Below are 15,915 nucleotides of genomic sequence, written 5' to 3' on the forward strand. Positions count from 1 at the left end.
GACTGTATCTTTCAATTCAATGCAATGAATTATCTAACACAGTGTTACAGCACATTAACATTTTCTACTGTTTTCAGTGAGGGGCTATAAATATGCAGAACTTGCCATTCATTTTGCTAACGATCATAATTTAGATGACTGACGAGGCTGTCTACAAGAATGAGTCAGCAACAGAGCCAAAGCACTCTGCTATTCCTGCATAATAGCAATTTTGATGTTGCTGCCCTATTGTTTTTCAGCAGCACAACTGCATTTTTTACATAAATCAGACTGAAATACTAAAATTATTTTAAACATCATTAATTTGAATGAGGGAAAAGAATTGTATGTACATACAGTCGAATATTGGGACTCTGGTGCTCTTTACTGCACTTCGGATTTTTTATTCTTTTTTCCAGAAAATCCAGTTATACTCTTACCATAGTTCAGAGCTTCTGGAGCAGTCCACTTGATTGGAATCTGCTTTAGGCCTGATGATGAGTACACGCCATCATCCTCTTGCCGGGACATCCCAAAATCACTTATTTTCAAGATGTTGCTTTCACCTACCAAGCAGTTCCTTGCAGCCAGGTCTCTAAATTAGAAAAAAAAGAAAACCCAAACCAACACATTTTTGCAGATCTGAAAGTAATTGGAAGTCATTTAAACTGGCTGAGCCCCTCAGCCAAGACAGTCGTACCTCTCAGAGGCTTATTTACAAAAGAGTAAAAAACACTTCACAGCAGTCGTGAGGAAACAGAAGTAAGGGAAGGGAGAAAAAAACCTCAGAAATAACCCTATGAAAAAGCGAGGAGAGGGGATGCTGGAGATGCTCAAAGTGCCTGAGCAGAGACTTTCCTGCAGTCCACAGAGAAGAGGCACAGTGCAGCAGGGAAGGAATGTGAGGCTGAAGGACAGGAGCTGTTATGGCGAGTTCAGAACCTCCATTTCCCATTCACCCCTCAGGGGAGGAAGTGAAGCATTTCACAATGAAAGAGTGCCTCAGAAAAAGGGAAAGGGAAAAAGTATTTCAGTTTTTGACTTTTATTTCTCACCATGTAACTCTACTCTAATTCGCAATACATTAAATTCATGTTACCTAAGTTCATTCTGTTTTGCTATGCTGGTAATTGGTAGATGATTTCCTTGCCTTTATCTTGACCTCCAAGTGTTTCTGTCTTATTTTACTTCCCTATCCTGTAGAGGATGGGGAGTGAGAAAGCATCTGTGTGGGTGCCTGGCAGTCATGCAAAGTCAACCCACCACAACTGCCCTCCATTTACTCCTCCACAAAAATAAATCCCAGATTAATGAACTGGATCCTATGTAAAATGAAACAGAATTTGAAGAAGCATCCTGAAATGTGTTCAAGAAGTGTTTCAGTGAGAAACCTGAGAAACCGCTCCATCTTCCCTCTGCCCGTTAGAGTTTTTATCAAAAGTTAAAGCTACTCAGCATAGAAAAGAAATTTTGGCTCAGTGATGGATGAGAAGCTCAGAAAGTCAACTCCTTCCCTTCACCTCAATTTTTTTTTTTTTAGATCAGAAGACATGCAGTAATACCTGATAAAAGACCTACTGTGACTTCTCTATATGTTAATAATATATTATCAACATACTATATGTATGTTACATTTCAGTGTTTCACAGTTTATTAGAATACAACATAATAAAATATATATTCTTATTCCCATGGTAATGTAATAAAAAGGGAGAGACATGCCAAGCAAGAGGATTAATTCCATACCATTATGAACATCATGGACAAAATATTTTTTTAAACTAATCTTACTGTGGTTTTGCTTACCTAAATAGCTAATATGCTCACAAATGGCTTACATGAATATTCTGGAAAAACTGTATTAACTGATATTTTGAATTGGACCTGTAATATAGTTCTGAAGTGAATCCCTTGAGCACTTAATACACATTCATTGGTTTTTGAAGGATGAATTTGGTGCATGCAAACTACATTGCTCTTGGAAGAAACTAACTTAGAATTCTGCTCATGATAGGCACGAAATTTGTTTTTCTAGTGACAGAATTTTCTTTCCAAGGAATTTGTTTCTACAGCTAATGCAGAAAGGTTTGAACCAGTGGCAAACAGCTTCCAGCATTACCCACGGTAATGACAAAGGACTGAACTACGCTTAACCCAAAATAAAAGTCTTGAGCCATATTTAAGGATGCTGAAGCTCATACATCTGGCTTTGATCAGCTCATCCATATTGATACTGGGTTATGTTATTCAATATGTAGACAGAACCTAGGTACGACCCTAAATATCATAACTTGATTTAAGAATTTTAACATATTTGACCCACACAGCTTTTCTGCCACTAAAACATTAATAGCTCTAGAGCTTGAGTGACAGAAACGAAGTCATAAGTTTGATTCAAGAAGACAGATCACTACAAACAAATCTGAACTCACAGGCACCAGCTGAAGATGCACACAAATGCATAAAACAGCTCAGTGTGCACTGTTTTACATAGCTTGATATTAGCATGCAGTATCATTACATACAGCTATATTGGTTAAAGCAAGCGAGCTGCAAAACAAAATCAAATTGTTGTTGTTTATATTCAAGTGTGTAAAAAGTATCACCAAGAACTTCAAGAATTTATGACTTAGGTTCCAATTATACTTCAGTAATTAGGTTTTTCATCATGTTACTCATTATAGTCTAGATTTTGCAACTGATGCACATAAGGAGTGGAAAGTAATGAGGTTGTATCTCAAAGAAAATTTATAGTTAATTGAAAGTGCAGTCATCCCCCTACCTGAAGTATGACCTAGCATTTAAAAATATTGAGTCAAGTGAAGAAAAATCTATATACTGAGCTGACTTAGGTTTATTCCTCATGCATAAGTCTGATTATTTGGGAAAGTGGATAGTAAATAATATGCACAGTATGGTGCTTATAAACAAAGATTACACTCAGTTTGCATAATTTTTGTCAGCTTTGTACATAGAGATATATATGAGTTTTCTTTTTCATTCAGAATCAACTAGAGAAAAAGCTTTTCATCCCTACTGAAAATTGACTAAAACACTTCCATGAAAATCAACTGGCATTCGTAGAAGTTCATAAAAATTGTGACACTCTGTTCAGGATACATGTAAATTAACACCTCAAAAAAGAAATCAAATGTTTGCATGTTTTGAGTCTCACAGTATTAATGCCTTTTTCCAATTTTAGCTAAAACTCTCCCATTTAAATGCTATAATACTCTGTATTACTTTCAATACATAATTTCTGTTAATAAAGTCTTGTGCACACTTCATGTATTTATTTCTGACATAAGCAAATTTGCCTTCTTCTAACATCCTGAGTATGATATGCTCACTCTACTACTTACTTAGAAAATACTTTAGATGTGATAATTTCATTCCTCAAGCATATAAATGTCACAAAGTTATATTACCTTCTTAGTATTTCCACTGTCATTTTACATCTGCTTCATATCCTCAGTGATTTGTTGCTTAATTTTATGGATAATTTTTATATGTATTTGCACACTTAAAAACATTTTTTAAACAGTTACACTGAAAGCTGTGGGTACCTCAGCTTTTGGCGGGTTTTTTTTACTATTATTCTGAGGGTTTGGTTAAGATTTTTCAGTATTTTTCAAATAAATTCTTCACTGTTCTTCATTATGTCTGACAGCTTCCTTAAAAAGGATGTTATTTTTCAGTCTAGACATAAGAGAAAAATACAGAAGATGCTTTCAGTCAACAAGATTTATTACAGAATTTATAGCCAGAATCTGGCAAAAAAATGGCAACAGCAACTATTACTCCCATTACTTTAAAATAATAAATTACGACATTAATTTTCTTTCAGTTTCCATAATTATAATTAATTTCTATTTTCTACAGATAGGAGTTCTAGTATAATAATTTTAAGGGGTTTATAAAGACCCTTTACTTCTTAACCTTCCATAAGAAATCCACAGTGGAGTTCTACTCCATTTTTAAGATAAACAACATGAGTTGGGGGAAACATGAAAATATAAATACAGAGGTCTGATGACCAAAATTAACTATGAGATGTCAACATTAAAGATTTCATCAGTGTTAAGTTTTCATAGTAAATCATGACTCTTTCTACATGTACATTAAAAACCATACCAAATCAAACACATGAACAACAAATCCCCAAAAAATAATGACAACAAAACTCCAGCACACCAGCCCCCCAAACAAAAAAAACTCCATGAAAATCAACTACAGTCTATTTGTCTTCTTGCCTCTGAAAAACCAGTGTATTCTGCTTGCTTTCTCTTCCTTCTCCCTAATGCTCTCTAAAGCCAACATCCTGAAGAAACACAGAGATAATTCTATGAAAATTGGTCTCTCTGTTTAGGAATTTTTTTTTCTCATAAAGCATTTGCTACTTAAAGCAGTAATTTCATAAAATCAGTATTTATCTTTAACACAGAAAGCAAGAAAATATTCTTTATTTACATTGTGAAAGTTCTACAAATTGGGCACATATTACACTGAACTGCGACAGAGTAAGCTCCTTAGTAAAAGAGAAGCTGACTCTCACTATTTAACATAAAGATTATATAAGCTCCTAGTACTGCTAGAAACAAAGTTTCTTCCTCCCAGCTACTAGCAAGTAAAAACTAGCAAGTAATTTGGAAATTTCCTTTTTAAGCATTGCCCTGCAGTTCCTGTAAGTACAAACAGGACATCTCCTAGGGATGGCAATATGGGTCAAATCTGCTGAAACTTTAAGAGAGAGGTCATAGGACTTTGGCTAAAAATCCAACAGCCAGTTCAAGGAGGAAGTAGAGCTCTGTGCTGGGAGCTGTTACCACCTGGATTCACATCTGTCAGTGAAGACATAAACCTACTAAAGCCTTCTCTCTAAGGACATTCTTACACTCCCTCCCCTCTTCCCCTCCACACCCCACAGGATCTGCAGAGAAAGTACTAGCTAGCATTGCAATGGAATTCCACGAGTTAAAGCAAATCAAAACTAGAGAGCCAACTCCTCATTACTAAATCAGCAGCACAGACTGCCTCACTGAACTAATTAGTCATTTTATATTCCATCCCTGGATTATGCAGTTAAAATACTCTAAGGTGATAAAAGCAAGTAATTAATTAGTGAACAGGATCGGTTTATCTCCTCTGCACATTAAATTCAATGAAAATGGTCTATTACCTAAACACAAAAAAAGGGGTGGGAAGTGAAACTACAAGATAAATTGCTGGCTTTTTGTGAACTGTAAGATACCTCACCTTCATACACCTGACGTAATTTCCAATAATGTCTAAATCAAAATACAGTCGTGCCTAAATCTATTTCAGAACTTTCCTGATATACTAATTTTGCTGTATGTGGAGGATACAACAAATAACACGTGCCTAGTAACAGACTGGGAAAACATTAGAGGGTTAGAAGAACATCCTTCCATGAATTCAGTGTTTTCTTCCCCCTTTTAACTTCAATTTAATTATTTCTTTACATTATTTTAGTTATTATGAAAATACTGGAGCCATATTAACTACAATGCCAATAACTGCTCTCAGCTCCTCATACATAATGCAAGTCCATCTTCATCTCCACAGATGATGGCAAACCAGAGAAACTTCAAGTTGGATACAGTGGATACAGTAGTGATTTCTCAATAATGTCAGGTGCTCGGCTTGCCATACAGTTTCGGATATTGCTCAGTTCCTCTCAACTATAAATAAGCAACTTCAACCACCTCACAGCATTGGTGGACGTCAATTACTCTTTATAAAGCACTTCGCACTTAAGCAAAAGACTTAAAAATTTTGCGAAAGGAACTCAAAAGGAGGAAAAGTAACAAAACAATCCCCAAAAAATTGTATTCAGTAGCTGAACACTACTGTCAACTCATTTACTGTCTCCCACCCAGATATGACTCAAGGGACTGTACAGATCTACTGACACATTAGAAAACTTTTATCTTTGAGGATTTTTTGGTAGGCTACTGCTACCAAAAATGTGCCCTCCATTTTCCTAGCAGGGCAAGTTTTCTGTACCAGCAATTTTAAGAAAGATAAAGAAGGGAATAGTAGACAATGAGCAGTTTCTGAGGTGAATCAAAGCAGTAGACTATGAAAAACGGAAATGAAGCAATAAATTGTTGCATCATCTATTCCTCCCCGCTTTTTCCTATTTTGAAGGTTGTCTTGACAATGCCTGCTCCTGGAACAGAAACATTCCTATCAGTACCATCTAAATGGTCTTTATCTGCATTGTTTCTCAACTGTTTTAGAACTTAATAGTTATTGCCTGTATTCTTCTGAACAGTTATTTTGATGAAAATGACATCACAGTCATTTTGGTCTTTAATAGTCTAAGCATTGATATCACTGCAGATTTTTATAACCAATTCTTTCCTGTGCACTGCTGATTATATGTAATATGCTGAACAAAATGTCCTTTTTTTTACTTTGTGCTATATCTTGAAACTAAGATTTGCAATCCAATTTCTTTTGTGTGCCCATTTTAGTGAAAAACAAAGTGTCTGGACAGTAATCAGAGAGGAAGACAGGCAACTTCATGGAGATCCTACAATATTAGAGTGACTGGAGAATTAAATATACAGTCTAGAAATCCTTAATGAGAGAACAGACATGGGAATAAACATCCCTGCTGGGTTCCATGCAACCATTCCTAAGCTATTGGATATCAAGAGAAGCATTACAGGACATAATGACATTTAGGAAATGTGTAAGGCTTGTAACAGTCTTGGAAAGTCTCTTTGATATTAACTGAATTACAGGGGAAACTAAGTCTCCAAAAATTAATTATACAAGATGTACCAGAACACAAGTTTACATTTTGTGCTTGATAAAATTACAGTGGACTTAAATTACAATCACAATGCCATCCATTTCCATAACCAGTTATATAAGTATATTGTATTATTCATAGGAAGAAAAATACCATTTTCAAGCAAAAATTTACACTGTATCATTCACAGAAGCAACTAAAATGAAACACAACAGTAGAGCACAACATTTTGCTAACAGGAACATTTTTAATATAGTATCATGGCTTTATTCAACATATGTGATAACACAAGTCTTGTTACAATGAGTGTCCTTGCCCTTTTAGACCAGAAGGATCACTCAATTTAGTTCTTAATTCTGAATCTAGTTTTGAATTAATCTCTTCCTTATTCTACTAATTCTACAATAATTCTATTATTATATAATATAATGTAAAAATGTAATTGATATCTCTGCACAGAAGCATTAAACACTGGTTTAACTTGTTTATAAAACTGTAATCATCCAAAGAGCCAGACCAGATACGGTCACGGCTCACATTCCCTTGCTCATAAGGTATCAGTGATAGAAAAGGCTGCATGTTGGATTAAAAGAAAATGTCTAAAGCAGAGTAGCTTCTATCACTGACTTTTCTGATGATTAAGGTTTTTAGAAAATAAACTTTTCATTCTACTAAATAAAGCCATTTTCTAGTGTTAATATCACAATATATTAAGTTCAAATGACTAATAATGCAAAGCAGAGCACGTGGAATTGAAAAACACTGCAAGTGCGCAAGAAATCAAGAAATTAAAAAGCATGATTATAATATGGGTCACTTTTTTCCACCTTTTTTCACTACAATGAAATAAAATAGCACAATGATACAGTATTTGCAGGGCCTTTGAAGTCCTAATGAAACAGGAAATATTTCAAAGTCTTCTCAGGGTACATTTAAGTACTCGCCACAGGTGAATATCAAAGTTCATTTGAGACAGGTAGAGTAGCAACTCTATTGCTTTTTCAATAGTCAGAATCAATAATGTGGTATGCAACAGTAGCTGTAGTTTAAGTTATCTCTCCATGCATTTCCATCACTTAAATTTATTTTTGTTCCTACAACAAAGAGGCATCATTTAAGATTTTAAAAGTAACAGACAAGCATGATTTTTCAGTAGATAAAGTATTTTATATGAATCAGATCCTGAAACACTTTGTTAATGAAGGTAAAAAAAGGTAAAGGTAATAATCAGGCTGCAAAGAAATGAAGCATCCAGCATAATTAAGGTACAAGCCACTACATATTCATGAAAATAATACACAAGGAATAAGAGAGAAACCAAATACATTAGGTCTAATTAGAAATGAGGAGGAAAAGACAGAACAAAGAATTAGCAAAATCAAGCATTGTTAGACAAGAGGATTGTGCTGCAGTCCTAACCAGAGTAGCTAGAAAGCAAAAATAAAATGTCCTGCATTTTTAGGAGACACTCACAAAGAAAGCCAATAGCAAAGGAAGAAAAGTCAGCCATATTTTAAGGCAATTATTCATCTGGGGACATTCCTTATTTAGGGAGAAAAGAATTTAGATGAATGGCACAGGTTACTTATGCCAGCTAAGCATTCTTAATAATGGAAACCATTGACAAAGATGTACAGTAATAACCCACTAATTCATAATTTTCCAGTCAGAGAAAAAAATTCTAATTTGTACTTTACAATATTTCTCTACCTTTAATCAAGGATTACCAACAAATATTTCAGTAAATTAAAAATAGCCTGTTTTGTAACTATAATAAAAAAGGATGAATGAAAATAAAGATGAGGAATAATTTACTAATTGTCTTAGACAGCTAAGTAAGATCCACAGTTAGCTTAGAGAAATACAAAAGAAATTCAGGTGACTAACACATTGCAGAGAATTATATATATAGAAATTGAGAGGAATAAAATTACCTATTAACTTCCTGTAAATTAACAAGACAGTAAATAAACTGTACCTCTTCTCCTGGTTTTTGTCTCTATTACTTAAAATCCACAATAGTTTTCCCACTCAAAAATAAAACTTTTATGTGAAAGAAAATATTCTGCACTTTTTTCATCACAAGAAAAAGAAATAAGTGATGGAATTTTCATGGAATTATAGTGGGATACTCAAAGCGGGAGATGTTGAAGAAAAAAAGGAGATGACAATGCTGATTAAGGATCATGATTACATCTCATATTGATAGCTGGAGCCAGGATAGGACTTCCACAGCTTTTGGGAACTGGATGAACTCACACGTCACAATCATATTCACCATGGTAGAATTTCACAGCTGGGCTGAGTAGAGGAAGAGATGTTAGTAAGTACAGGGGCTCCAAGTTCATCACGTATTGAACTCTATCCTTTTTCTTCTATTAAAACCTTATGCTATCTGATAGCAAAAGTCATTTGCTTGTTACAAGAATGTCCCTGCCCCGGAAAATCCAGAGTTCTGTATTTAGAAATAGCTCCTCTGCCTCTGGTTGCTCTCTGTGGAAGCATGTTCACGCCTGTATAGGGTTGACTCCCTACAGATCTGAATGTTCCTTGTCCTACCAGGATTCAAAGTTTGTTGGAGGTGCAGAAAACACTTTCCTGTGCTTAATGTAAGACAGGAAGAGAAAACTATTAGAAAGCTATTGCAAAGCTATGGATTTACTGCACCTGGCGATTATTCTGAAATATTTCTGCAGAAAAAACTATTCTGCCATTATACTTTAGGAAGACAGGATCCTCTTTGCCATTTAATGTTACATTCATTTTAGCATTTATTGTGGGCAAAGGTTATAAAATAACTGAAGTCCAGCTAGTCAACTGATAAACATTTAAAATTTTCCGGCTTAAAAAATCATGGGTAAGAAATATCTTAGAAGGTGATATAATATAGGGCAACAAATTAGAGTTGCCTGTTTTCATTTAGCAGCTTTGTTCATGATCTGAGGGAAAAATCAAACAGGAATTTAATTACATTTCCAGATAATATCAAATTAAGAGCAGCTGCAAGCAAAATAAGGGCAAATAAATAAAAAGAAGGAAAGGAGAGAAGGAGAAAGAGGGGGAGAGAGGGACGAAACATATCTGTTGGGATAAGTGTTAGACATAGCCTGTAAAACAGGAACTATTATATTTTAAAAAATAAAGCCTTAATACAAACATTCAGTAAAAAAAAATACTACTAGGCAATCATATAGAAAAAAGAGAGCCTAAAAAGATATGGATTCCAATTAAATAAGAGTAAAGGAATTAAATTGAGCATCAGAAAAATAAAAGCTCATTATCTACTAGACTGTGAGAAATCTGTCTAGGAAAAGTAAGAAATTCTATTTTATTAATGAAGTTGCTCAATAAACCAAAAAAAGTTTGACAGGTGTACAGACCAGTGTCTGTTTCAAAGGGATGGATTAAGTAAATGAACCCAACTTTTTACTGACTTTCAGTAAACATTAGAATTGTCAGATGCCCTGGAATCTATTGTTAGTATCAGGCATAAGTAAGTACACAACTAAAGTAAGTACACAACAAAAAGGTAGTGGTCAAAGAGGCAGAGACCCAAAGAATTATTAATTTCCTGGCCTAGTGCATTTGTTCATTTTATCATATGAAACGGTGACTTTTTCAACCAATCACATAATTGGAGAAACAACAAAATTCCAAATGCAATGACACAAACTACTAATTTCTGTACAGAAAAGGGTTACAGGTGTTGCCAGTCGAGTACAGGTAGATTCCCATGAAGTTAGAAAGACACAGCTGCTGCTGAGTCTCCTCAGATTTCCATCAGGCAGCTTCAGGTATTTATTTGTGGTTAGAGGTAGTTTCACGTGTCAAATGTGGCCCCACACTGTGTGTAGCAAACCTATCACACAAATTTTGGCTTCCTCAACTGCAGGCTTCCTTAGGGAGTACCAGTTTTCCCCTTCTCCTAACCCAGGCTGGTGTGAGCAGCACATCAGTGGCACTTCAGAGCCCAGCTCCAGGTTCAGACATCTGCAAGGGGCTTGGAACATCAGCAGAGGTGAAATGTGCAATTTTAAAGAATAGGTTAAAACCGTCAGAGAAAAATACTGGCCCACTGTCAAATCTAAGAGATTACCAAACTCCATATAAGTTACTGTAAAATACTCCCCAAAAGGGAACTGAAGCACTTAAATTTAATAGCTCCTTGATAGTTAAAAGAAGCAGAAACTGCCTGCTTAAGGTCTTTATATTTGACATAGAAAAATCTTCCATGACTTTTACAGTCTTATTTTTAAGAGTTCTGTCTACCTGACTCTATCTGAAGGTCATAATGCTCTCTTGTGGTTAGAGAGAAGCTTATTGACTTACAAAACTAAAAACAACTGGTTTCAATTTACAACATAAGTCCAGCTGTGTTATAGAAGATTAATAATATATACAGAAGTTTAATAACTCCTTTGAAATAAATATCTATTAAAAAACAATGAGGGTAGATACAAATATTTGTAACCACAAAACTAATATTTTATACTTGAGTTCTGCCAAAAAAAGACAATAGCAGCATGGGAGACCCTGTCATCTCAATTTTGCCCTTCATTTGGGATACTCAGAATTTTCATGACGAGGGAGTGGGATTTTGCATGACCATGAAGAAGAGTAAGAAACTAGTCCAGATAATCTCATACAAGAGAGCATGGTCTGCAAAGGAGGGCAGGAAGGGTGGCTTCCTGGAAGCAGATGAGAAGTCAGAGAGGTCTAAGATACCAAGCAGAAAGGACAGTCAATTAATTAGTTTGTGGATAGGCCTGGAGGTGCTTATTACCAACTAACTACTAAGATGCAATATTCGGAGCAGTAAGGTTCAAACCCTTTCTTCTGAGCACATGCAGGCTAACTATCTTACTGATCTCCTAAATCAAAACTATTCCAAAGCAGAAACGTTTCAAATCAGGTATTTTTACTTACAGCATCCTAACTCCTACATATAGTTTGAGGGTTTTTTTTAAAACTGGGGCTTGGCCCTTATTCCACTCATCTATTTTTATTTCCCAGCAGCCAGAACACTTGATGAAGTATCTGACATCCATCATTGCCAGGAGCTTTTTATGTCTGGCTTGAATGACTCAGCTGAAATCTGTGAGCCTTTAAATACAGCAACATTGACTGAAAAATTCTCACAGTTCCACGTACCCTGATGATCTCCATCTACCTTCCAAACCAGTTAACATGCCAGTATGCTCTCCCTTGCTGTTTACTACCTTGCATAAGGATTTTGAAATAGCCTTTGACAAAGAGTAACTCCTTATTTGAATAAAAACTCACAGTGATAAAATACTGCTTCATAAAAGTGTATCCATGCACTACAGTTCTGCTGAATGAGGAGGAAAGAGGTTGAGAACAACAGAGCAATGGCAAAAAATGAACAAAACATGCACTAAGCTGTGTGTTTTATTGTACTCAACCTCAGCAAGTGCAATTTCTTTCAGACAGTTTAAATTTGATCACAACATTTTTTGTGAGCAGTACCTACTGGAACTGAATTTACCTTTGAACCTAGCTTAACAGGCATAAGTTTCTCTTACCTTTTTAAGAAAAAGTCCTGATTTTACAAAAAGATCTAGAAAACAGCCCTCTCTAATGATTTGATGTGTAGACCTACATGCCATGTAGTTTTCCAGTTCCATAAACTTTAAAACCAAGTTATTTCATGAATACACACTAAAACCCATCACATGTCCTTCTTTCATCTTTTTCACTACATACACAGCCAGATAACAATGCTGAATATGATACATCAGTGATAAAACTACAGCACCATAAAAGGTTGCAGGCACTTCTGAAAAACCTCCTGAGGCAGTGATAAAAACCACGTAAAATATATTACCATTAGTGCTATTGTAAAAATAGTGGATTACTATTTTGTCAAATCCACAAAATAGGAGTAACCCAGTAAGCATATATATACATATTTGTGTGTATGTATATTTACAAAACACAGAAAAGAGAAATAACTTTTTCCTCTGGAAAACAATTTGGGAATTAATTGTTTGTTACCACATAGAGGCTAAAAATTTCTTATTAAAAGAAATTTGTTACCACTTGGAGACAACTGCGGTATAATCCTCTTTGGAATGTCAAGAATTAGTATCAGGAAGCCAAGAAAATATTGAAGTGATACATAATATCTTAGTGCATTGTATCTTAGATATACATATTTTTCCTTTTCAAAAACAATGATTAGAATTTTCTGCTGTAGGAAAGAAACCAGGAAAAGATCTACACCCCAAAGAAAATAAAGTGGTGCATGAAAGCATGTTTTAGCCTCCCTATGCAAACACTGACACACCCTGTGGTCAATGACTTGTGCTCAAAGAGCACCCTAAACCTCATTTTTAAAGCAACTGATGTAGTTCTCTGCCTTCTTCCCGTTCTCCTCTTCCCTCAATCTTCTGCTTTTGTCTTATCCTATCATCTAATTCATTGTTCATCATCTACTAATACCTCCTTTGCCCACTGCACAAATGGTATACTGCAGCCCACCTTTCTTAGAAAGTAATTACATTTCACTCACTGCTCACCACTGTACCAGGATTATGAGACGAGAGAAAATATTATTTACACTATCCAGAGGAGCTATGTGACTTTATGGTCAGCACTACAGCTTCCACTAACACAAACAGCATGTTATTTTTATTTCAGTTTCAACAGCCTGTAACTTTCATTTTTTTCCTTTTTGCTTTTTAATTAGAGAGAGCATGTTGCTTTCATGCAGTGAGTAGATTTATTATACTAAAAATACTATTCGAATTATTTTACTGAGTAATATTTGTAGATGCCTAATATTTATCAACAAGAAAGTGATACTGCAGCAAATAAAAACAAATACAGTACAATAATGTTACACTTAAAATGTTACTGTTTGTTAAACAGAATGAGAAGAGTCTAAGAAAATTTGCTTTAACTTCTTTCAGCCTTATTTTCTTTATTCCTAGCAAAGGTTACTAATTTTTTAGGAGGGAGCTTTCTGTATCAGGGATATCTCATGAGAAATAGACTAATTCAACTCCAACGGCAAGAAATAAATATTTTTCATACTATGCAATTTCTGTGACAAAAAAAAAAATCTAAATCTCTCTGGCATTTCCTACAGATTGTTTACTACCTGAGAATTTATTCTGATATAAGCCTTTTTATAATTAGCTTTTAATACTTAATGTTTCTCCTCACTGTCTATAAAATACCAACTATTAAATAGTTACTAAATTCTAATAACTTCATTTTGGTTTACACAGAACAACTGCCTCCTTAGAATACCATAGATGCACTTCTAAAGGATGAGATCATGTAGCTATATTCATCACATACATTTTGTTACAGTATCTGGAAATATTTTGAGCTTTGTGTTAGTTTTTTGGATTCTCTGATGATTCCTGGAATCCAAACAGGAATTCAGCCTGGCAGAAAGAGCAGACCATTATCTGAGATTTCAGGGAACAGATTCATTGCTATTCACTTACACCTGTAAGAGCAGAAATATCAGCTAGTAAGTAATACAACCTTACCTATGCAATATGTACTTTACCTATGCAATAAGAACAAAAATATTTCCTTCTTAACCAATTTTCTTTTTGCATATTTTTTCTCTCACTCACAATCTTCCCCACTTGTACAGTAAAATCTAGAAGGGCAGGAGCAATGTAAAGGAAAGGTGTGAAATCTCAGAAGGAAAAGCCCTGGACTAACAGAAGGTAAAAGAACCTCAAAAAGTTTAAGCTTTAGGGTCACTTTCTTACAAAATATTATCCTTAAAATGGCACATTTCTGTCCCTTTATATTTGTACACAACATATGATCCTTAGCAAGGATTTTTCATGTTCTTCTTTGTGAGACTAAGACCTCAAGCCATAAATAAGTTATGCATAAATGCTCAATGTTCTTTAAAAATGCAAGAGTCAGCTGACCAGAATGAAGAATCTGCCTTCTAATGGTAAATATCCAAACTCTAATTGCTAACTGACAGGTGAAATGTACCAAACAGAAAGAAAAACTATAAGACATTATAAATTTCTAGCTATTCTGAAAAGTAATGGATTTTCAGCTTCCCTTATATTAGCAGTTATCAGTGAATTCTATCACCGCATATATATGCACGAATACAGCTTACTGACAATATTGACACTATATTTTTTAAATACTTAGGTTTACAAAATAATTCTGCAATAACATGCCAACCAATTTAATTATTACTATCTTTAGTTTAACAGTATATGACATTTTAAATCACCATCCTAGAAAAACTGGAATACTGAAAGCTCAGAGGACTGGATATTTTCCCCATTTTATGGAGAACACATGGAAGGTGATACTTAAGCACATACTGAATAGGGATCACCAGGTAAAATTCACAATAAAATGAAAATATCTGCCTTACTGAATATTTTAACACACACTTCAAAACATTAATATCAAGAACTATGCTTAACTGATCATACTGGGTTATCCCTGATGCCATTCAGTTGATCTACAGGCAGTGCTATCTTCAGACATAAAATGGAAGCTAAAGGAAATGTCAATTAGGCAAAAATAAAGATGAACCATTGTAACAGCCTTTTCAAAAGAAAATACAAACATAGAAAGAAAAAGGTAATTTCCCTTTATTTATTTAATATGAAGAAACCTCAATTTGCCATTTGAAGCTCAGGAACAGCATAATCTAATATCCTATACTAAACTGGCCTCTGGGAAAATTAATTATTAATATTAGCCTCAGAATGGCCACAGTTGAACAAGAACTTTGTTTTCCACTAGTATGAATAAATACCTTATATTTTAATATTTTAAGAGAAGAGTAGTAAGTGGTAGAACTAAGTAGTAGTGGAAAATCCCCATGGCAAATAAAATCTGTCCTAATAGCAGCTGAATAAATGTTATTCCTAAAGAAGAAAAAAGCAAGAACCAGAGCATTCAGTTCTATCATTAATGTAACAGTTATTAAGTTAATGTAATACTTTGTGTATTTGTGTAGTCTACTGCATGTTTGTTTAATACAGTAACATGAAAAAGCCACAATTCAAATATGTTTTTCCTGCACATTGTGACCACTAACTCCTCTGGTAACAGCACTACCTTGAGCATACATCAGGAATATATAAAGATAGCATGGTCTTAGGGAGACAGAACGACGTGGGGAT

General features: G+C 34.7%; 1 protein-coding gene across 4 annotated transcripts in view; it reads right to left on the reverse strand.

Moving 5' to 3' along the window:
* Window positions 1-15,915, reverse strand: part of FER (FER tyrosine kinase) — a 160,616-nt gene that overhangs the window by 14,399 nt on the left and 130,302 nt on the right. For 3 of the 4 annotated variants that reach the window (XM_005490424.4, XM_014269440.3, XM_014269439.3), the window contains one exon: window positions 420-574. In XM_005490424.4, the coding sequence (XP_005490481.1) occupies window positions 420-574 (155 nt within the window). Of the gene's footprint in view, window positions 1-419; window positions 575-7,546; window positions 7,858-15,915 lie in introns of those variants that run through there. The other variant, XM_014269441.3, reaches the window with a different exon arrangement.

The sequence above is a fragment of the Zonotrichia albicollis genome, chromosome Z (assembly GCF_047830755.1).
Source record: "Zonotrichia albicollis isolate bZonAlb1 chromosome Z, bZonAlb1.hap1, whole genome shotgun sequence".
Classification (NCBI taxonomy): domain Eukaryota; kingdom Metazoa; phylum Chordata; class Aves; order Passeriformes; family Passerellidae; genus Zonotrichia; species Zonotrichia albicollis.